Source organism: Narcine bancroftii, chromosome 2, assembly GCF_036971445.1.
Source record: "Narcine bancroftii isolate sNarBan1 chromosome 2, sNarBan1.hap1, whole genome shotgun sequence".
Taxonomy (NCBI): domain Eukaryota; kingdom Metazoa; phylum Chordata; class Chondrichthyes; order Torpediniformes; family Narcinidae; genus Narcine; species Narcine bancroftii.
This window is the reverse complement of record NC_091470.1, coordinates 32,253,086-32,276,673: the sequence shown is the minus strand read 5'-3', so window position 1 is coordinate 32,276,673 and position 23,588 is coordinate 32,253,086. Positions and strand designations below refer to the sequence as shown.

At 40.9% G+C, this 23,588-nt stretch overlaps 1 protein-coding gene across 2 annotated transcripts in view; it reads right to left on the bottom strand.

The window, feature by feature from the left end:
• asb2a.1 (ankyrin repeat and SOCS box containing 2a, tandem duplicate 1) overlaps positions 1-23,588 on the bottom strand; it is a 58,685-nt gene that overhangs the window by 11,941 nt on the left and 23,156 nt on the right. For both annotated transcript variants that reach the window (XM_069916194.1, XM_069916195.1), the window contains exons 5-9: positions 19,337-19,492; positions 18,481-18,726; positions 15,780-15,951; positions 12,599-13,154; positions 289-442 (exon numbers count right to left, since the gene is read on the bottom strand). In XM_069916194.1, coding sequence (XP_069772295.1) covers positions 289-442; positions 12,599-13,154; positions 15,780-15,951; positions 18,481-18,726; positions 19,337-19,492 — 1,284 coding nt within the window. The remainder of the gene's footprint in view (positions 1-288; positions 443-12,598; positions 13,155-15,779; positions 15,952-18,480; positions 18,727-19,336; positions 19,493-23,588) is intronic.

Sequence of the window (23,588 nt, the reverse complement as noted above, 5' to 3'; positions counted from 1 at the left end):
GAGGGCCAGAAAGGCCTGTTACCATGCTGCATGTCTAAATTTAAAAGAAACCCAATTTGTTTACTTGCTTGTTAAAATTGAATAAATGAAAATATACATTTTAGACTGTTTTCTTGTCAGGTTAAACAAGTTAATGAGGTACAATGGATGTCTTGATAAAGGGTTCCAACTTAAAACATCGACCATTTTTCTCCCACTGATCCTGCTCGACCCACTGAGTTCTTTCAGTAGATTGATTTTTGCAACAAAATATTTCACTGATATTTTGAAGGTTTTTTTTATACTTGCCTGATTTGGCTTTGATGGCTGCCCAATCTTCATAACTGTCCAGATGTTCCTTTAACTTACTGCAGAGATTCACATTCCCAACATAGTCAAGTAGCACGTCAATGATTGGCCCAGCCCATCTGTAGATTCGATCTGTGGACACAATCTCACAAAACTGGAAAAGAAATTGTAAGATGTATGAATTGCTCCTGCACAAAAATAAATTGATAAACAATTTGAGAAATAGTAACATTACAATAAACTGATTTATGTAATGAAGGTACAGTCTCTAAAAAATTAGTCTGGCTTACCCAATTGTTGCAGGCATGGAGCTAATGCTGTTCACCCTGCAATAGATTGTGATAATATCGGCTCAGAATAAATTATAGGTTTCTGTCTGTGATGGATTATATCATATTTTATATTGTATACAGATATGTTTTTGAAGGAGATAGATTGTGGGGGTAGTGTAGGTCACAAACAAACACAAACACTTCACAAAAATGATCTCATTTAAAATGCAAGAGCTCTCCTAAGCCAGACAGCCTAGGCTCCAAGTGCCTTTGCAAAAACTTTGAAGAATGCTTATAGAGGCTTCACAAGTAGGTGTTAATTGGACATGCTGTGGAGTAATGGATTATTGTTTTCAAAGCAACAGATGAACAGACTCAGAAGATTGGGCCCGGTGCCACAATCTGTCTGAATGCAGTTTGCTGTTCTAAGAAGGTCATGTGGTTTTGTAAGCACAGAGAGAGAGAGAGAGAGAGAGAGAGAGAGAGAGAGAGAGAGAACTGGTTTCTGCAGTATGGCAAGCTGGCAGCTTGTTTAAAATCCCATTTTGAAGACGGGTTGTGAGTTCTGAGTGCAGCCTGGTCCATACAAGAGGAAGTGGCTAGCTCGAGTGTTTCACCTGAAATAAAGGAAACAAAAAGAAACTCTGTAGTGACTTGCAGAAGAGATATCATTTGGAAAACCATGATGGGGCAAGTTTCTTCGGGAAGACACTGAAGTGGCTGATCGGAGGGAATCAGTTTGTGTGTGTCCAATGAGCAATGAATCTCTCTCTGAAACCAAAAAGAACCTTCCTGAGCAGTAATCAATTACTTTTAAACACCAGAGCTTGGTGAAAATTCAAAAATGTTAAATTCAGTGCACAGTATAAGAATTGCCTGATACCAGTGAACTTGGAGGAGTGAGAAGTGAGATTGGACTGTGAATCAAAGAACTTTTCTGAACATTACCTATACATGCGCTTAGGATTAAAAGGGGGTTGTTAGATTAAGTTAATAGTAATAAGTTAAAGTTTGATCCTGTTTTTATGTTTTAAGAAAATTAAAAACTACTTTTGTTTAAGTAACCATTTGTCTTGGTGAATTTCTATTGCTGTTGGGTTTTGAGGTCCTCTGGGCCCATAACATGTCATTTACATTTAGCATTATGCATAGTTAAAATAAATATATATTTGCAAGGTCTCCTTTATCTAGCAAAGGCAAAGATGCATAACAAACATTTTGGGCTTGGGCCCTTCATCAAAGTATGAAAAAATGCTGGCAAGTGTCTGAATAAAAGGGTAGGGGGGGAGAGGGTTGGCAAGATGGGAGATGATAGGTGGAGAAAGGAGGGAGGAGAGAATGGTAGGGCTGTGTGGGTGAAAGAACTGGAAGGACAGGAAAAGGGAGGAGGGGGAAGAAAAGGCGGGCAGGTTTAATGGAAGGCAGTAAAGTCAATGTTCATGCCTTGTGGCTGGAGGGTGCCCAGATGGAAAATAAGGTCTTGTTCCTCTAATCTGCAGGTGGTCAGGGTGGGAAAGTACATAAGGCCATGGTCAGACATGTAAGGACAGGAGTGTGACTCAAAATTGAAATGGTTGGTCGCTGGGAGGTCACTGTGGTTGTGAATGGAACGGAGGTGTTGGGCAAAGTGATCACCAAGTCTGCGACCAGTCTCTCCAATGTACAGAATGCCACAAAGGGTGTACCAGATGCAGTAAATAAGTCCTCTGGGTGTACAGGTGAAGTATTGTTTCATATGAAAGGCCTGTTTGGGGACTGGACAGTGGTGAGGGAGGAGGTGTGAGTGTAAGTGTGGCATCTCCTGCGGGCACATGGGAAGGTGCCAGAGGTGTGAATGGGTGGGGAGGGATGAGTGCATGAAGAAATCATGGAGGGAGCAGTCCCTGCCGAAGGCCGAGGGGGAGAAGAGGGAAAAATGTGTCTGGTGGTGGGATCCTGTGGTAAGTGCCAGAAATTCCGGCAGATGATATGTTGGATGTGGAGGCTGCTGGAGTGATAGGTGAGGATGAGGGGGATTCTATGTTTGTTGTGTTTGGAATTAGAGAGGGCTAGGGCAGATGAGAATGAAATAGAGGAGATGTGGGTGATGGTTGAGTTGATAGTGGGAGGGGAAGCCATGTTTGTGGAAGAAGGTAGACATTTCAGAAGCTCAGGAACAAATGCAGTGGAGATGGAGAAAATGAGAGAAGTGGATGGAATCTTTACAAGGGTCAGGTTGTAAGGAAGTGTAGTCCAGTTGTTGGACGGTTTGTAGTATATGTCAGAGGAAAGCTTTTCTTCTGAGATGGAGACAGAGAGATCTAGGAAGGGGAAAGTGTTATTGGAGATGGACCAGGTCTTTGGTCCAGGAAGAAGCAAAGGGCTTTCAGACATTCTGTGTGGGGGATAGAGGTATAAAGGGATTGGACATCCATTGTGAAGATGAGGCGGTCTGATTCAGGGAATCTGAAGTCATTGAGAAGATGGAAGGAATATGAGGTATTGCAGATATAGGTGGGGAGGGATTGGACCAGGGAAGAAAGGATAGAATCAAGGTAGGGGCAGGAGCAGGCAGAAGCAATGGATCTACCCAGATGGTTGGATTTGTGTATCTTGGGAAGGAGTTAGAAATAGGCAATGGGTGGGCAAGAATGAGGTTGGTAGTCATGGAGGGGAGGTGATCTGAGGGAATGAAGTTGAAGATGATTTTGGAGACAATAGCTTGATGTGTGGTGGTGGGGTCCTGTGGGAAGGGTTGATAGGAGGAGGTGTCTGAGAGCTGTCAACTGGTCTCAGCAAGATAGAGGTCAGTGTGCCAGACCACAACTGCGCCACCCCTGTCTGCGGGTTTGATGATGAGGTTGGGATTGTTGCAGAGAGAGTGGAGGGCAGAGCGTTTTGAGGAGGTGAGGTTGGAATACAAGAGGGGGGGTGGTAAATTTGAGACAGTTGATGTCTCGGCAGCAGTTGGAAATAAAAAGGTCCAGAGCTGGTAGCTGGCCAGGACAAGGTGTCCAGGAAGAGGAAGAAGGCTTGAAGCAGGAGAACGGATGGGGGGTGGAGTGTCATGGTCATGAGAGTGGGCTCAGAGGTGGAGGCAGTGGAAGAAAAGTTCAACATTGTGGCATTCCCAGAACTCATTGAGGTTTGGGAAGAGGGGGACAAAGGTGAGGCCTCTGCTGAGGACTTAGCGCTCCGTCTCAGAGAAGGAAGGTCAGAGGGGATAGTAAAAACCAAGCAAGAGTTACACTGTGGATTGGTATTGTGGAAGCTATTGGGGGGAGGGGGGTGGAGGGGGTTGGGGAGGTCCAAGGGTGGAGGTGGGAGGTTGGAGGGAAGGGAAGGGGGGGTTGGCAAGGGGAGGGGGATTGGAGAGTTCAGAGGGGTAGGGAGGAGGGGAGGATGGTAGGGGAGGTTTGGGGGGGTGGGGTAGGGGAGGTCAGAGGGGGGAAAGGAGGGTAGGGGCTAGCTAGAGGGGGAGGGATGATTTCTGAGTGTTGGGGGTAGGGAAGAAGAGGGGGCAGAGAGGGGGAAATGGGGGTGGAGTAGGGAGGGGTGCAGAAGGATGGGGAAGGAGTAGTGAGGGGGAATAAGCAATTCAGATCCAGTAGCAAGGTAACAGTATGCATTGGAATTCACGAAGGGCGAGTCAGTGAGGGAGGCTCCAGCATCTTCTTCTGCTGGTTCAGCACTGGAGTTGGCAGTCATGGCGTCAGGAGTTCTGGTGAGTAGGGGATTGGGGCCTGGGTGGGAGTGGGTGGCCGTGGCATCAGGAACTCCATGGGGGTCACAGTTATAAGTTAATTGGAGTTGTAGGTTAATTGGGCGACATGGGTTCAAGGGCTGGAAGGGCCTATTACCTTGCTGTATGTCTACGTTTACAACACTCCCTTCAAGCAAAGGGCTACAATCAATATTTGCGACACATTTATGTTGGATGATTATACTGTGACAACACTGTCAAGTATAGTGACGTCTAATTGACTGTATCTGTGACATCCTAAATCTCTATTCTGTATTCCAGGAGGCTCGAAATACCTGACTGTGATATGTGTTGTGTTAAAGGCCAACACTGTGCCATATTGTACATTATTCACTTGCATCCTGTGCAAACCAATACTCAATGAGGTGCAAGTAAAAAAATTATCCTGGTCTTACAATTATTTGACTCTCTTAATTGAACTACAATGTGCAGAAAAATTGGTGCAATCTATTCAACCTCTTTCTGACAGAGACTTGCTAATATTTCAATGCTGTAACAAATCATATTGAATAATTGACAGTCCTCAGCTAAACCATACATAGCAAGCTGAAAACATTCTAATAAAGAATATCTGCTTAATAAAAGTCTCTGAAATCATTCATTTGCAAGGAACTACAAATTGAAGCTTAATACCAGTTTTAATTGTAAATTTCCAGCAGTTAAAATTTGAAGTAGAATATCATGAATTAACCTGCATTTGCCTGTGTATGGGAAATAGACTCCATTTGCCTTACAATCAAGCGATTGAAGGAAGTGCGTAGAGAGCGAACAGATTAAATTCAGAGTCAAGCCAACGGCTATGGGTTGTTTATGCTTTCAAAAAAGGGATGAGAATAGAAAAGCAGAAGGAAACCTGTCTGAGAGTTCAAGAAAAGGCTGAAATAATAAAGAGGGAAGATGGGAGGGAATCAGGGAGTTGCCAGCTGAGAGGAAGGGGTGGTGTGCAGGGTATCAGAGTGCAGTGAAAAGATAGGAAGATGCAGTGGAGAGATTTGAAATGAGAAAGCTGCTTCCATGAAACATGAGATAGGCTAAATAAGGTTAGGGAAAAGTAAGTGTTGGATCTTAAAAACATTGAGATTGTTAAGTTCTAGGACCCCTGCTCTTTGTGATTTTTAAAAATGACCTAGATGAAGAAGTGGAAGGATGGGTCAGTAAGTTTGTGGATGATACAAAGGTTGGAGGAGTTTTGGATGGTGTTGAAGTTTATTGTAGATTATGAAAGGGATTAAATGGGATGCAAAGTTGGGCAGGAAGGTTGCATATGGGTTTCAAATGGGATAAATGTGAGATGATGCATTTTGGATCATTACACCTGAAGGTTGAGTACAGGGTTAATGATCAGATACTGAACAGAGTGGAAGAGCAGAGGTGGTGCAAATCCACACATCTCTCAAGGTTGCTGTGCAGGTTGATGGGATAGTTAAGAAGGCCTGCTACAAATCTCTGGTGAGATCACATTTAGAATATTTTGTTCAGAGTTGGTCACTTCATTATAGGAAGATGTGAAAGCTATGGAGAGGGTGCAAAGGAGATTTAACAGGGGATTGCCTGGATTGGAAAATATGTCTCATGAGGCAAGGTTAGCAGAGCTAGGGCTTTTCTCTTTGGAACAAAGAAGGATGAGAGGTGAATTAATAGAGGTCTTCAAAAGGCACAGATAAGGTAGACAGCGAGCACCTTTTTTCCCCAAGGCATGAGTAGCAAACACCACAGGACATCTGTACAAAGTGAAGGGAGGAAAGTTTAGGGGAGACATCAGGGTAATTCTTTTTTATACAGAGTGTTCTGGGTGCCTGGAATGCATTGCCAGGGTTGGTGGTGGAGGTTGAAATATTAAGAGACTATTAGGCACATGTATGAAAGAAAAAAATAGAGGGCTATGAGGTTTGGACGGTTTAGGTTTTTTTGTTTATATAGGTCAGCACAACATCGTGGGCAGAAAGGCCTGTACTGTGCAGTAATATTCTATGTTTGATATTTTATTTAAGTAATGTACTTGAGATGGGGATGAATCTGCTATTCTTTTTCTTGTCTAAACATGTGGTCCATGTCTAAGGTCCTGTGCAAATTTTGATTTTATGGAAATTGCAGATTTTGTAATATTCAGCTTTACTGCAGTGTCTAGGTTCAGGTCACCAGTGCTGAATACTGGTCTACTTATGCCCTCACACACAGACTCACTCTGTTCTGAGTTTGGAAAGATAGAGAGGGAGGTGCTACAGAGACAATCATGGTGATGTGAAGAGGAGGGGGTGGGGGGAGTGGGAAAGGGCCTGGCCAGATTGGCTGACACCAAGGCCTCAATGACATTCAGAGAGAGGGGAGGTGGTTCTGGTGAACTACCTGCGGAGGTTTCAGTGATTTGACCCACCCTATGGGAAGGAACCCACAGAATGGGACCCATCCACATGAGCTATGTATTGGGTTACATTTTCCCAGACTTTTGTGAGAAAGAATGGAGCAGTCCCACCCTCGTAGAGAGCTGGCCCAGTACTGACCTGTATGCACCCTCATCCTGACAGCGAAAGGGTGAGGTAAAGCAACATCTGGTTTCCAATAGGAATATAAGACAAGAATAATTCTGTAGTGGAGAGAATGGAGGGCACCAAGTTCTTTGGAGTTCACTTAACTAGTGACCTATCGTGGACATGCAAGATCTCTTCACTTGTCAGGAAGGGGAAACAGTGTCTTCACTTCCTGAGAAGAGTGAAGTGCGCAAGGCTACTGGCCACCATCATGTAAACCTTCTACAGGAGATCTATTGAGATCATCCTGGACGGCTGCATCATAATGTGATATGGTAGCTGCAGAGAAATGGATCAGAGGTCAATCCACAGGACTATAAGAGTGGCAGAGAAGATCACTGGAATCTCCCTCTGACCCATCGATGTAATCTACCTGGATCATTGTCTGAAGAAGGCGCACAAAATCATTGAGGACCCCTTCCAGCCCACACGCAGCATCTTTCAGCTGCTCCCATCAGGGAAGAGATACGTGAAGATCAGAGCCAGCTCCATCAGAATGAGATACAGCTTTTTCCCACGGGCTGTGAGATTGCTGAATGACCAAAGGACCTTCTCACACTAACCATCTGGGGCTCTCATATCCATGAAACAATATTTATTTATTTATTTGTATATATGAATTCTTGTCCTGCATATGTATATTTTGATTGTATGTGTGTTCCATCTGGCCGTGCATCTGCATATTTTGCACTGAGGACCGGAGACCGCTGTTTCGTCAGGTTTTACTTGTGCAATCTGCTGACAATAAACTTGACCTGACTTGAATAACTAAAATAAATAATGTTTATGAGGTTTAATAAAAACAAAGGTTGATGGAGACCTTCAGCAGTTTATGAAACACTTACAGAAAGAAAAAGAATGAATGGCTCAGGTCAATGAACCTTGAACTGAGTTCTGATAAAGGTTTATTGACCTGAAACTTTAACTCCCTCCGCAGATAGAGTTTGAATTGTTGAGTATCTCCAGCATTTTCTGACTTTGTTTCAGAATTCCAGCATCTGAAGTAGTTTGTTTCATTTCACTCTGGTCTGGTCCTCAATATAAAGGGAAAGTCAGTTTTGTCCATCTTGTCTGCAAATAAGTTTTAGCATCTCATTCTGCAATCTAAACTGGGTCAGGTCCATGTGGATCTTAAAATAATATTTTTAATTATATGTTTATATCCAGCAGCAGAATCTTGGTCCTGCAGTCACTGGGAAAATTCCTGACTGATAATATTATGGAGATTGCATGTGGATGCTGAACTATTAATATTTATCTGGAATATCACTTTAAAGATAAATTACAGCACAATGTTATTTTGGCTTCATTTGGGAAGCAATTTATAGCAACTGAGTTTAGTGAGGTCACTGTTTGAATGAATGAATTGGAATTTGCCTGGCCAAAATATTTTGTTTATGAGCGACCTCAGTTTCCTTTTGAAGAAAATTTGCACATTAAAAACCAATAGTTCTGAAATTTATACACAGTTATTAGCAATCTTTTCAGTAGCAGATCAAATCTGAAATGTGAGAGCTGTCCATTTTGAGTAACATTCCAACAACAATCCAGCCTCAGCTTTATGGGCGTCTGAGGAATTCCCTCTGAGCATAGACCTGGGAGCCCACCTAAAACCAGCCAAATTCAGTGCAGCCTTTCATAAGCTTTCTAGAGATAGGAACTCTACTCACCCCAATAAGGTTAATGCTATCCGGATGCAGACCTGGTTTCAGGGATTCCCTGAACCGGGAGTATCCTCTTTGATTCACTTTGACCTAATGTAGAGTAGGGGATGGCTTGCAATGTAGAGTAAGAGATGGCCGAGTGGTGAGAAGGAGGGAAGATGCAATACCTGATCTCCTATTAGAGAACCAGACAGGTCAGGTGACAGAAGTATGTGTAGGTGAACATTTTGGGTACAGTCACCATAATGTCATTAGTTTCAAGTTAATTATGGATAAGGATATGTCTGGTCCTCAATATGAGATTCTAAATTGGAGAAAGGCCAATTTTATGGAAATGAGAAAGGATCTAGGAAGAATGGATTGAGATAAGTTGTTTTCTGGCAAGGATGTGTTCAATAAGTGGAAGGCCTTCAAAGACAAAATTTTAAGAGAGCAGAGTTTGCATGGTCCTGTCAGGATTAAAGGCATAGGGAACTTTGATTTTCAAGGGATAATGGCAACCTTGTTAAGAAGAAAAGAGAGGTGAATAGCAGGTATAGGCAACAAGGAGCAAAACAGTTACTAGAAGAGTGTAGAAAATGTAAGAAAATACTTAAGAAGGAAATTAGGTAAGCAAAAAGGAAGCATGAGGTTACTTTTACAGTTAATATGAAGGTTAACCTGAAGGGTTTCTGCCAGTATGTTAAGAGTAAAAGGATAATAAGGGACATAATTGGTCCCTTTGAAGATCAGAGTGGAGCCGCATGAGATGGGGAGACCTTAAACAGTTTTTATTTGCAACAGTATTTACTCAGGAAACTGGTGAAGTGGATAAGGAAGGAAGGGGCATGGAACATATAAAGAGGAGGAGGTGCCTGCTGCCTTACAATGAATAAAGGTAAATAAATCCCCAGGGCCTGACATGATATTCCCTCGAACCTTGAGGGAGACAAGTGCTGAAATTGCAGGGGCCCTGTCAGAAATACTTAAAACATCCTTATCCATTGCTGAGGTGCGGGAGGATTGTAGGGTAGCTCATGTTGTTCCGTTGTTTAAAAAAGGCCCCAAAGTAAACCAAGAAATGATAGGCTGATGAGCCTGATGTCAGTAGTAGGTACATTATTGGAGGGTATTCTGAGAAATCGGGTATACAAGTATTTGGACAGCCAATGGCTGATTAAGGATAATCAGCATGGCTTTGTGCATGGCAGGTCGTGTTTAATGAATCCTATAGGCTTCTATAGGGTTCTTCAGGGCTTTCTTACCAAGAAAGTAGATGAAGAAAAGGCTCTGAATGCTGTCTACATGGTCTTTAGTAAGGCCTTTGTCAAGGTCTCACATGGGAGGCTAGTTCAGAAGGTTCTAACATTAGGTATCCATAGAGAGGTTGTAAACTGGATTCAAAATTGGGTGAAAGGGAGAAAACAGAGTGGTAGTGAATGATTGCTTCTCAGACTGGAGATGTGTGACTAGTGGTGTGCCTCACCCTGGGATCAGTGCTGGGACCATTATTGTTTGTTGTCTATGTCAATCATCTGGATGATAATGTAGTAAATTGGATCACATGTTTGCTGATGACACTATGATTGGAGGAGTTGTGGAGAGCAAGGAAGGGATCTGGAAAGTGGGCCAGAAAGTGGCAGATGAAATTTAATGCAGAAAAGTATGAGGTGCTGCATTTTGGATGGACAAACCAAGGTTGGACATGCACAGTAAATAGGGCACTGAGGAGTGTGGAGGAACTAAGGGATCTGTAAATTCAGATACATAATTCCAGGAAAGTGGTATCACAGGTAGATAAGGTTGTGAAGAAAGTTTTTGGCATCTCGGCCTTCATAAATCAAGGCAAGGATTGAGCACTGGAGTTGGGTGTTATGGTGAGGTTGTATGATATTGATGAGGCCTAATTTGGGGTATTTGTGTGAGGTTCTGGTTGCCAAACTACAGGGAGGATATAAGTAAGATTTAAAGAGTGTACAGAAGATTTACAAGGATGTTGCCGGGTCTTCAGGAGTTGAGTTACAGGGAAAGATTAAACAGGTAAGGACTTTATTCTTTGGACCAGAGAAGAATGAGGGGAGATTCGATAGAGGCTTACAAAATTATGAGAGGTATAGAGAGAGTAAATGCAAGAAGGCTCGTTCCATTTAGATTAGGAGAGATACAAGAGGACATGGCTTTAGGGTGAAAGGGGAAAGGTTTAGGGGGAACATTAGGGGACACTGTTCAGTTGGAGAATGCTGGGAGTGTGGAACAAGTTGCCATCTGATGTAGTAAATGTGGGCTCACTCTTAAGTTTTAAAAATAAATTGGATAGATGTGTGGATGGGAGAGATGTGGAGGGTTATGGAATGGCTGCAGGTCAGTAGTATGATGTTTTTGGCATAGACTAGAAGGGTTGAATGGCCTGTTTTCTGTGCTGCAGTGTTCTATGGATCTAAGGTTGTGATTTACCTTGTCTGTGGCCCACTTCACTGAAAGAATGCATTTTATTTTTTAAAATATAGGTTGGCTTTTTGAGCATTTCTCAGCTTGCCCAGACAAAATACAACAAAGAATTTTAACTGTCAAGATATTTGGTCTATTTTCCACAATATTTCACCATGTGGTTTCCCTGGTAACGGGTTCAAAGTACTTGCATTCACAATTCTCAATTATGAGTATGATTAAAGATGAGTGCAATTTGCAGATGATTTCGAGAGTCATTCTGAATTTTAGAGGGCGGTAATTTAGACCCTTTGATGCTCCTAGCAATTCACAGAAGGATAGAAAAAGAGATCATTGGGGTTCCTTTCCAGGGAAGGCAGTGGAGACTCTGAGAGGCAATGACTTAAAGAATCTTTAAAATGTCTATGGGCAATGTTCCTGTGAGGCACATTTAAGGAATTTGCTCAGTTTTGGCCAAATTTTGAGAGGCTTCAGGAGTTGAAACATATGGCAGTGTGTATTTAAATTCTGTGTGAAATAGAATAAATCTCATTAAATTATTGCTCGGAGTTACAGGCCTGAAATAACTGAGCCAAGGGGGGGAGTGAAGTGAGAGCAGAGTCAATGCAGCTGGAACAGAGAGGAAGGTGTAGAAATTGAGAAGAAACTTCAAACTTTTTGGAAGTTTCCATCTCCATGACCCTAACTCTATCCCAGTGGTTCTCAATGTTGTAATCCCTATGCCATTGGTGCTTTGTGATTAGTTAGGGATTGCTTAAGGTGGTATGTGATGGGAAGGGAAGGTTGAGAATCACTGATCTAGATTCAATTGGTACTGAAATATTTTGCTTGAGAAAAATGGTCATTGGCCCATTTCCTTTGGAGTTATGAAACCATGCACATAACGAGTCAATGATGTACGATTAAAACAGTGGTTTTCAAACTTTTTCTTTCCACCCACATCCCACCTTAAGCAATCCCTTACTTAGTTGAGAACCTCTGCACGTCACTCACATTCCATTTAGGAAGTGAGAGAGTAGTACTCTGCATCATGGATGTGTAACGGAGAGTTCCCAAAACACATGGGAAGTTCCTTCATGAGCACTCAAATGAGAGCTACTAATTACTGATGGTCTTAATAAGCCCCAAAAGCTTACAACAGTGAAACTTTGGTTCATGTATTTACATTTTTTTTTGCCTCCCTTTCTTTCAATTCCATATCACCTAAGAATTAAAATAGGCCCTTTAAGCTTGGAAACACGAAGTACCCTCAAGGCATTATGTTGTCCAGTGTGGTAACTGATAATAATCCCCAATACGATGGGTGGTATGATGAATGTAGTGGCAAGCGCAACGTTGTTATAAAGCTAGCAACTGGGGTTCGAATCCGGTGCTGTCCATTCTCCCTGTGTCTGTGTGGATTTCCTCCAAGTGCTCCGGTTTCCTCCCACCTTTCAAAACAAACTGGGGGTGTAGGTCATTTGGGTGTAAATTGGATGGCACAGGCACATGGGCCAAAAGGGCCTGTTACCATGCTGCATGTATGTCTATTATTAATTATCAATCATTATTAAGCTCCATACAGATTATGAATTGGTATTTTTATTATTCATTAATTTTGCTCAATGCCTTACAAAAATTTTAAAAATCTCATTATTGTATGAGTGTTTTTGTTGAAATGAATACTTTAGAACTTACTTGTACAACCTTCGGGTGTTTATGTTCCAGTTCTCTGTCGGGCCTTCTCTGCTCTTGTTCTGGATGTTGACAGCTGCCATATTCACACTTAAAGCAAGATTCTCCATCAGCACCGTAATCCATAATTAACTTCAGCAGACTGAGGTACTTCATACAAAACATGATTGATGCTGGGAAGGAGGTAGGATGTGTGGCAATGTAGGCGTTGATGTTGGCTCCATAGTCCATGAGCATCTGGATAATTTGAATGGAGCCTTGTCGGATAGCGATAAGGAGCGGGTTTATCAGATCCACATTAGGATTTGCGCCAGCCTTCAGCAGTATTTCTGTAGCCTCTATATTGTTGTTGTAGACAGCAAAGTACAAAACAGAAGTACGTTTGTCTTCAAAAAGTCGTGATCTTTCAGGCGATAAGAGGGCATTGATATTGTAGCCGGCTTCAATGAGCTCTTCCATAACATCCACATGGTTGTGTTGTGCAGCAAGGTGAAGAGGGCTAATTCCACTGCGTCTCACCCGAACCTTACTGGTAACTGGAATCAACATTTGAACTAGGCTGGGTGAGAACAAAGCTTCTGTCAGACATAAATTATTTTCAATAGGGACATCTAATTGATGTGATTAACTTGTGCCTGCACTCAATTACTCTCAGAATTAGTTCACACTCCTATGCCTATGTTTAGTTATTTGCACAAGAGGGAGGGCTAGGTGTAAAATTAACCCTTTGTTATCTGAACAGAATCTTGACACTTCTGTATTGAAGCCGAAGAAGTAAATGCTGTATGAGATCAATTGTCAAACTTTTTCATCTGTTAGTTAGCACACAGATTAATGGGTTTAATGATTCACTTAACTCAATCAACACAATATGTCCTTGTACAGAGTCTACTCTGGCACTCAATTCCATCTGATTTTTTTTCCACCCCCTACCCCATTCTCCCAACATCTCCCCATAACCCTTGATACCTTTACTAATCAAGAAATGTTCAATCTCTGCTTTAAATATACCCAATGACTTGGTCTCCACAGCCATACATGGGAATGAATCCACAGATTCACTATCTGTATGAAGAAATTCCTCCTCATTCCAAACAATGAACATACCATTGCTGAGAAAGGGACAGGTATCTGTATTAATAGATGTACTACTCCACTTCCAACATGCAAATTGATCGCCTTTCCGAAATGGAATACAATATGCTGTAGGCTCGTCATCTGAGCTCAAAGGCAGATTTCCAGGCAAAACTTTCCTTATGTTAATGGATTATTTCACAGATCTTTTAAAAGTCTGGATATTCTTTATTCTAGAAATTATTCTGGGTATTTAATTGGCAGTGAAGGCAAGGCTGACTCCCTGTCACAATACTTTTTTTTGTCTGAAACCCTGAGGCACCTTCTGCCTTCTGCAAAAAGAAGGGTTTTCCTCAGTGGCCGGTTGGCAGAGGAGTGCAGGTCATGTTGGAGAGACCACAGAGTGGGAAAGAAGAGTTAGAGTTTCAACTGGAGAAGAGTTCTTGGGCAATCAGGACCTCAAGGTGTCAGTTGGATGGACGGGTGAGATTAAGACTGATGCTGGTAGTTGTGTGTGGGATCATGATCAGGCTGGAGATTCATGTTGGGAAGCTAGGAGATTCAAAATGAAGGAGAGAGAACAGAGTGATTGACATTAAAATCTTAAAGGGGCTTTCCCTTTAAAGGATCAGGTCTCCAAATTCTATGGAGAATTTCAATTGGTACTGAAATATTTTGCTTGAGAAAAATGGTCATTGGCCCATTTCCTTTGGAGTTATGAAACCATGCACATAACGAGTCAATGATGTACGATTAAAACAGTGGTTTTCAAACTTTTTCTTTCCATAGAATTTGCACACCCAGAAGAAAACTATTGGAATCCAATCAAATTAAATGCCACTTGATGCCTTTTTGTACATAAGGGTAATCTTGTTTAGAAGCTCAAAGCTTCAGCCTCTCATGAGAATCACACATGTTCACATTTGGGTTTTTGATTGAATTCCTTCACTTAGGATACAAAACTATTGTACTAGTGAAAGTACTCCTGACTCCTGGATCAAATGCCTGCCTCATAGGGTCCCTCTTCTACTCCCCTTGTTTGTCATACTGGGATCAGAGGACTGTCCACTCAAAGTGAATATGGGGTGTCCTGGACAGCTGACGAATAACTGAGGGAGGCACACTTCATACTCTTCTACACTGACGCTTGCCGACAACCATGATGGAGGAGAAAGTGAGAAGAAAGGTTTTAGGTTGGCAAAATAAGATTCTCTAACTCTATTTCCTAGATATTAAAAGAGAAACTGGTATTACACAATCTCAATAGGTAAACAGTTAATTTTGGTTTACATCTGTAAATCTTTAATAAAGCATTTTGTATTAACGAAGTGGCCATTCCCTGGGAGAGTAACATTTATCCTCAAGTGCAGGCCATATCATGGATTTCTCCAGAATTAAGTAGTGAATTCTAATCATAACATTTAGCATTAATTGCATAACCTGGATGCAACAATATGTACACAGTGAATATTCTTGTTCCAGTTCGCCATCTTATAATGTAATATTTGATGCATATTTTCATGAATTAGAGGAAATATTTAAATTGAAGATATCAAAATCTTAAATTAGTGCCAGGAAATATATTCATGAATCTGCACTGTTGCTAAAATAGGTCCCCATCAAGTTCAGCTAGTAACCTTTCAGCTTACTTTTCCTTTTAGTGATAATATTAAAGGTTCAACTCAAATCACAGAGCACAAGTCGATGGTAATTAAAACCTCTATAACTTTTTTGAACTCATATCCATAAGACATAAGAGCAGAAACAGTCCATTCAGCCCATCGAGCCTGCCCCACAATTTAATCATGAGTTGATTTATTACCCAACTCAGCTCGACTGCCCGGCCTTCTCCCCATAACCTTTGATGCCTGAGCTAATCAGGAACCTATCAATCTCTGTCTTAAATACACCCAATGACCTGGCCTCCACAACTGCCTTTGGCAACAAATTCCACAGGTTTACCACCCTCTGGCTGAAGGAATTCCTACATGTCTCTATTCTAAGCGGATGCCCTTCAATCCTGAAGTTGTGCCATCTTGTCCTAGATCTCCCTCCATAGGGAGGGAAATTTCCACACCTTTCTCCATTCGAAATGCCTGTTGCAACTTACTCCATGTTGCCTTTTGCTGCTGCAATGTGAAGAGGCAACCAGCCGTCCTTATTTCCCTTGTTTGCATCAGCGTTTTGTGAAAGGAGAAACTCCACAATGTCTGCGTGTTCATTTTTGCTGGCTTCATACAACGCTGAGGCATTATCACTGGCTTGAGTGTTGAGATTAGCACCTGAGGAGAGTTGGACAACATGGTATCATTGATACAGCTCTCATTACAAAAACAAAACTGGAGCAATATTGCAATGAATAGATGGCCTTAAAAATTTATGACCCTTCATGTTCACAGAGGTTAAATTGTAGAGAATTTGATTCTGAGATGGGTGCTCACTGAATGGTTTGCTTATCATATAGAACATTTACAGAAAGCTACGCACCTTCGACCCATGATGTTGTGCCGACCTATGCCAACCTACTCCACAACAATCTAATTTTTCCCTATCTCACACCCATAACCCTCTATTTTTCTTACATCCATGTGTCAAAGTGTATTAAATGTCCCGATAGTATCAGCATCAACCACTACCCCCAGCAATGCATTCCAGGTACCCAGGTACTGTGTAAATATCCTACATCTGACACTCCACAGAACTTCCTCCACTCACCTTGAACACATGTCTCCTGGTACTTTCCATTGCCTCCCTGGGAAAAAGGGTGCTGGCATTCCAGTCTCTTATTACCTCTCATATTCTTATCCACTCCTATTAAGTTGCCTACTGACTGCCATCATCTCAAAGAGAAAAGCTCGAGCTCGCTCAACCTTTCCTCATTAGGCATATTCTCTAGTGCAGGCAGCATCCTCGTAAATCTCCTCTGCATCCTCTCTAAAGCCTCCACATTCTTCCTATCATAAGATGACCAGAACTGAAATGGACAACCTTTTACCATGCATGGGCCGGATGCCGTACCAGTGTTTAAACAGTGGGCCGCACTGATGCTGCCATAAATGAAGTAAATACTGAAACACAGACATTATGTAACTGAAGTTTTCGATTGTCTCTGCTTGTAGTTTGTAATGTATGAACATGACTGGCGACAATTTATCAAAAAACAATCCATAGAAAAAGTTCAAGCAATGCGATCAACAGTATTCCTTCCAAAAAACTGCCATGATGCCTCTCAGGTCAGGGAAGGCATCTTCCAAACTGGAAATGAACCAAAAATCATGAGTTAGTCATTAAAATGACACAATAAAAAACCCATAAAAATCAAAAAAGAGAAAAAAAACTAGTCACAATGGAAACAAAATAACTAACCCCAAACCAGACAGCAGCTCAGTCAGTGGGAAACTAGATTTTGTTTGTTGCTTGAAAGCATTTCGATATAGGGTGACAGTTGTTGGTGCCAATAGCATGACATCATCTAAATGGGCATCAGTCAGATTTGTTCTCAAGTGGTTCTCGGTGTTCTTCATTTTTTGAGAACAGATGCTCACATGCATGTATTGCCAAACAGACTGACTTGACGCGACGCAAATTTGATGCGACACAAATTTGACGGGAAGCGAATTTGACTTGACGTGACTCTGACTCGACGCACATTTGACGCGACGCGATGAGACGTGAATTTGACCGAATTTAACTTTTTTACACTACAGGCAGTCCACGCATTACAAATGTCTGACTTACAGAAACTCATACTTATGAATGGACTGTTCCCCCAATTTGCGCATGCACATAATGTTACCCCACGAATGCCCCATCCAGTATTCAGGTCATCGATGGAACAAGGGTAAGAGTTAACTTTTAATCATGATCTTATTTTGCATAGAAAGATAAAAAATATACTACAAATATTTAACTAACTGAAGCTAAAAACACTAAACAAGAACCGTTATGTACCTGTTCCGACTTACCTACAAATTTTGACTTAAAGACAGACAGGAATGGAACATTCATAACCTGGGGACTGCTTGTACTTGTATCAGTGGGCTGGGTGCACATGGTACCTTTGTGTTGGGCCGGGATCGGGAGCTGGATCGGGCCTGTGGACCATAGGATTTCCACCCCCACTTAAAGTGATGTCTGTCCGGAATTTTTTTAGAGCTGCAACATTTCCTCACTACTCTTGAACTCACTCCCCTGACCGATGAAGGCCAACGTACAATATGCCTTCTTAACTGCCCTATCAACTTGCGTGGCAACTTTGAGGGATCTATGGACTTGGACCACAAGATTCCTCATTTGGTCCAGCTGTTAAGAATTCTGCCATTAACCATATACTCCAGCTTCAGGTTCAATCTCTCAAAGTGTATTATTTCACACAATTCCAGACAGAACTTCATCTGCCACTTTCCCACCCAACTCTGTATCATGATGTAATCTTTAACAACCCTCTTTTTGCTCCTAATTTCTCTTACTTTAAATAATTAAAAATAATATTGGATTATAGACCATCCATCTATTGCTCAATATGTATAAAGACTTTTGTGGAATCATGAATCAAATGATATTTGTACCAATTCTAATTAATCTCACTCTCTTTTACAAACAAACTTCCTTTTCAAGTATTTATCCAGCATCCACCACCCCTTCAGACATGCAGAACATTAAAAACTGACTGCTCTTCTCATCCCAGCTCTGGTTCTTTCCCCAGTGTTCTCCAGCTGTTTCTTTTGACCTCCAAACCCTTGCCACTGGAAGTAATCCGCCGGCATTCTGCCACCTCTCAAATATCAGCCTTGCGAGGTAGCTGAACCTACCACACTTGATGAGAAATCGCACAGCTTCCAATTGCCCACTTTGAGCTGCGACAAACAAAGGAGTGACTCCATAAGCATTTGTTGACTCAATCTTGGCCCCAGCAGTAATGAGCGCTTCAATTATTTCCAGATCACTTCGTACAACAGCTTCGTGAAGGGCAGTCCATCCACGGTTGCACCGGTGATTGACATCAGCATTGAACTTCACCAGAAGCTTCACGACTTCCACATTTTTATTTTCACAAGCTGTTTGAAAAGAAAAGTCAAAGTTAAATTAGTTTACGGTGATAAAAATGGGAATATTGTTGTTGTGGTCAAAAAGCATATTGCATTGTCGTTTAAACACTGTAAAAATCTGCTTGAATTTTTCCTATAGTAAACCTGTACACTGCAATATGGGCATTTGAAATTATAAAGTTTTGTTTTTTCACTAGTTTATGGTGCAGCCTGTTTTTATCAACCATCCATAATTAGGAAGTGGTACTATGTCACTGTCTTGCAGTCATTTTGATGAAGGACTCCTGCAAAGCAAGTTGGTGATGAGGGCCTAACCAAAATAAAGCAATGGGTATAATTTTCCATGTATGAACAGTTTGTGTCCTTGAGGAAAACCTGTGAAAGTTGCTTATTAATTCTATAAAAAGGTATTTGTTTAAGAAAGGATTCCGGTGGGAGTAGTCCTTCAAATAGGTGCAGAAGTCCACAGTCAGTCAAGTACATGATAATCTAGTGTGCATTCTCGACAAAGCCCCCATAATTTTCAGGATGTGCCAGTTTATGGGGTACGTGGGAATGTTTTGAAGAGACACGTACAATAAGTTAACTGAGGCATGTCCACTTCATCATTGCTGTTTACCTTTGTAGAGTGCAGTTTCTTTTGTCTTATTTGTAATGTCACATTCTGCTCCTGCTTCCAGTAGACAAAGCATGCAGTCCAGGTATCCTCTGGCTGTGGCTAAATACAAGGCAGTTTCCTCTGCCAGCGTCCGACAATCCACAGTTCCTGGATAAGCTAAAGCAAATGTAACACAAACGTTTCATCTCAAGTTTCAGGAACTGGTCTTGATTTTCCACCCGACTATTTTGTGATCGAGCATTCCATCAATTTTGAATTTTCCTGTGTTCCATATTTGCTACTCCCCCTGTCCCCCACATCAACCCTCTTCCCTGAGGTGTTTGGCACTGCTCTGCAATCTCAGAGGTCCATTTCCCTGACCTGACTTGACCTTTGGCTCTTCAATCTGTTTAGCTAATGATCCAATTAACTGCTGGTCCCTCTCTGTACATGCTGCTCTCCCCTCTGCCTGTGCTGTTTTCTCTCATCCTCTCCAGCCCTGATAAGCTCTGATGTATTATATCCTGAACATAAAGTTATAAAATTAAATCTTTCAGTTCACTGCCCCATCATTCAATTAGACCATGTGGGTCTATAATCTTAACCCAATCTGCAAATTAAGGTGGCATAGCTGTAAACTGAATAACTTAACAATAAAATAAAATCCATCAGAGGGAATACGTGGCCAGGACTTTCAGTGATTTATCATTATTCCAGTTTTTTTTTACCCAGAATGACATTTTCCAGCTATATTTTTCAATCGCATCATGTTTTCATAGCTTGTTTACTTGAAAGAGGACTGCTATTGCATGAGAATTTGAACTTCTCTGCTCTAATAGATGTTGAAGTGAGGGCCAACTTTAAATAATTTCCCAATTATCACACACTATTCTCAAATAAACAAAGTGACGAAAATAGCAAACATCTGCTTGTAATAATTTTTTTGTTGGTAATAGCATTTCCATGGAAATATTCTCCCACATTTTCCTGGGTATTACACAGGATGCTTCCTCCACCAAAAAGGTGCTCTGCCTGTCAGGGACTTCATATTCTCCATTTGATTTAAAAACATTTATTAGAGTGTTAAGACTATTAATTTGAAATGTCCCAACATATTTGGCATGTTTATTCCTGGGGCACAAACCCAGGTTAAAAGACTGTAGATCTAGTAATGGTAGCCTGACAATTTACTAAAATCCTCACCACAACTGTAACCATCTCCCAGCATTTCTGAAAATAATGACTCTCCTATCACCCCATATTATGATACACCTCAAGGTTCATTAAAGAGAAACACTGCAGTCTTTTTTTTAATGTATGAATTTAAATGAGCTGTTATGAGCCCAGAGGACCCCAAAACCAAGCAGCATTAGATATTCACCAAGACAAATGGTTACTTAAACAAAAGTAGCTTTGAATATCTTTAAACATGAAAATAGAATCAAACTTTAACTTATTTCTATTGACTTACTTAACCCCCTTCTAATTCTAAGTGCACATGTTTGTAATGTGTGTGTAAGTTCAGAAAAGTTCTTTGGTTCACAGTCCAATCTCACTTCTCATTCCTCCAAGTTCTCTAGTTACAGGAAATTCTTATACTGTGCACAGAATTTAACATTCATAAAGTTCACCAGGCTTTGGTGCTTGAAAGGTGAATGGTTACCACTCAGGAAGGTTCTTGTCGGTTTTCAGAGAGAGATTTGTTGTTCCAGGACACCCAAAACTGATTCCTTTTTAATCAGCCACTTCAGTGTCTGGCTGATGAAACTTACTCCGTCAGGGTTCTCCAGATGATAGCCTCTTTCTTTCAGGTCTCCACAGAGTACCTTCTTGCTTCTCTTATTCCAAGTGAAACATTAGACACCCAGTCTTCTCCTCTTGCATGACCCACAAGGGCTTTGATCAGGTGATCCCAGCTGCTGTCTGCTGGCTGTAACACTGTACAAGTGATCTCTGTGGCTCCCTCTCTCTCTCTCTCTGAGTGAACACCTGTTTGACTCTCTCTGCTTGCAAAACCACATGACCCTCTTACAACAGCAAGCTCTCTTCCAGACAGCAGCGGCTCCGACATGCTCTTTCATCTGTTGCCTTTTGTAAACAACAATCCATTAGTGAAGTCTCTTGAGCACTCTTCACAGCTCTTGCAAAAGGTCTGAGGCCCCGATATGCCTAGCAGGGTGCAGAGATCCAGTATTTCACATAAGATCTGTTTTAAAGTGTTTGTATGTAACCTACTCTAACAAACCTTTCCCAATTTATCTCCCAAAAACTTATCTATATACTCTGTCACAGTACAAAGGGCACCAACTGTTTCAAACACAATCAATCATCTTCAAAACATGGTGCTCTTATTTTAGTCATTAAAGCCGTCATAGAGTTATATGACTCAGCCCAACTCAACCAGACCACAATCAAGTCCAAAACAATATGAGAGTACTACATGTTGTGTGCTTGCATTCGTGTGTGTGTGCATGTGCGCATGTGTTTGTGTGTGCTCATGTATTGAGCACTGATACTGAATATCGATTATATATATCTCGAGTTTAGTCTGCTTTAAGCCTGGAGTATTTCAATATGGTTAGGGTGGGAAGAAGGTCACACCATCTGTACTGCTGTTCATTTCTAAATCTCTTGCCAACATGGTGCACTGGTAAGTTACCGAAAGGCAAACAGCAGCATAATGATTACATTGCTAGATTAGCAATGCTGAGCAATGGACTCAAATTCAACAAACAGATTAAAATCCCACCAAGAAATTTACATTCAATTAGTTAATTTACTCTGCAATATGAGGTTGGTATCAGTAATGGTAACCACAACCTATCTGGTTCACTAATGTTCTCAAGGGAAAGAAATCGTGTGTCCTAACCTTGGCCTATGTGTGACTCCAGACTGAAAACAATGTGATGGACTGTCCCATGAAATGCCCGTGCAAACCAAACAATTTGAGCAATTGTACTAATAGATGAAAAAAAACAGTATCTTCACACTCTTTTCCCCCATGTTCTTGGTTTTGAACTGATTGAAAGATATGAATATTTTGTGCACTCATGGTCTTGGAATGTTCCTTAAAAGTTGGCGAACTTTTCAGTTTCCAAACCATTGTGAAGATCAATGTTTCTAAGGATATTTTTCATCTTAATCTGTTAAAATGTTGTATGTTTTGATCTTTTTATAAACCAAAGACTATATTTTAAAGTTTTAATTGGAAACATTGGAATGTTTTCTTTTAACAAAGAACTTCTTCACAGCTGGGAAGAATTAGGATTTTTGGAGATAAGGTGTGACCTTGAAGTCTAAATTCTAAATTACATTGTCTGATTTTAAAGCAATTGAACTTGTTGTAATTTGATTGCAGTTAAAAAGCTAGTTTTGTTTGATTCAGCCAATAATGTTATTTAATATTAAATAATTATGGGGGATTTAAACATGAAAGGGGATTGGGAAAGTCAGGAAGGTACTGGACCTCAGGAGAAAGAGTTTGTAGAATGCCTTTGGGATGGCTTTTTGGAGCAGCCCGTCGATATGCCCGCCAGGGGATCAGCAGATTTGGATTGGGTAATGTGTAATGAACCTGAGGTGATTAGGGAATTAAAGGTAATGGATCCCTTAGGATGTTCTGATCATCCAAATTACTTAAATCTGCCAATCATGATAGAATTCTATGAATGGATGCTCTGGCGATTTTCTGTCTGGTTTCTAAAGGTCACTAATCAATTCATATCTTTATTTTTTCATTCACGTTAACTTCGATAAGAGGGAGGGGTTAGATTAGAATTCATTTTAGTTTCTTTCCCTTTTTATCTCTTTTTTTTAGATAAATCAATTATTTACAGGTTTAATTATAGTTGTCCTAGATCATATTATCACATTAAACAGATATTACTTTGTGTTATGACCCAGGATTGCTATATTGTAACTCATTTGGTTTCTATCTAGAATTATTTTTTAAGAAATAATATTTAATCAACAATTATATGTGGATTTGAATTATATTTATTTCTAATATGTATATTACATGATTTTTTTGCTATATTAGTAGACTTTGTATGTAGGATTAATATGTTAAATTCAATAAAAATATTTTAAAAGAAAAGGAAGTCGTCATCATAATATGATTGAGTTCAGTTTCATACTTGGAAAGGAAAAGTTGATATCAGGTGCGTCAATATTTCAGTGGAACAAAGGAAATTACAGAGGTATGAGAGAGGTACTGACCCAGTTGACTAGAAAAGTAAGCAAGATGGAGGGACGGGAGAGCAGAATTGGATAT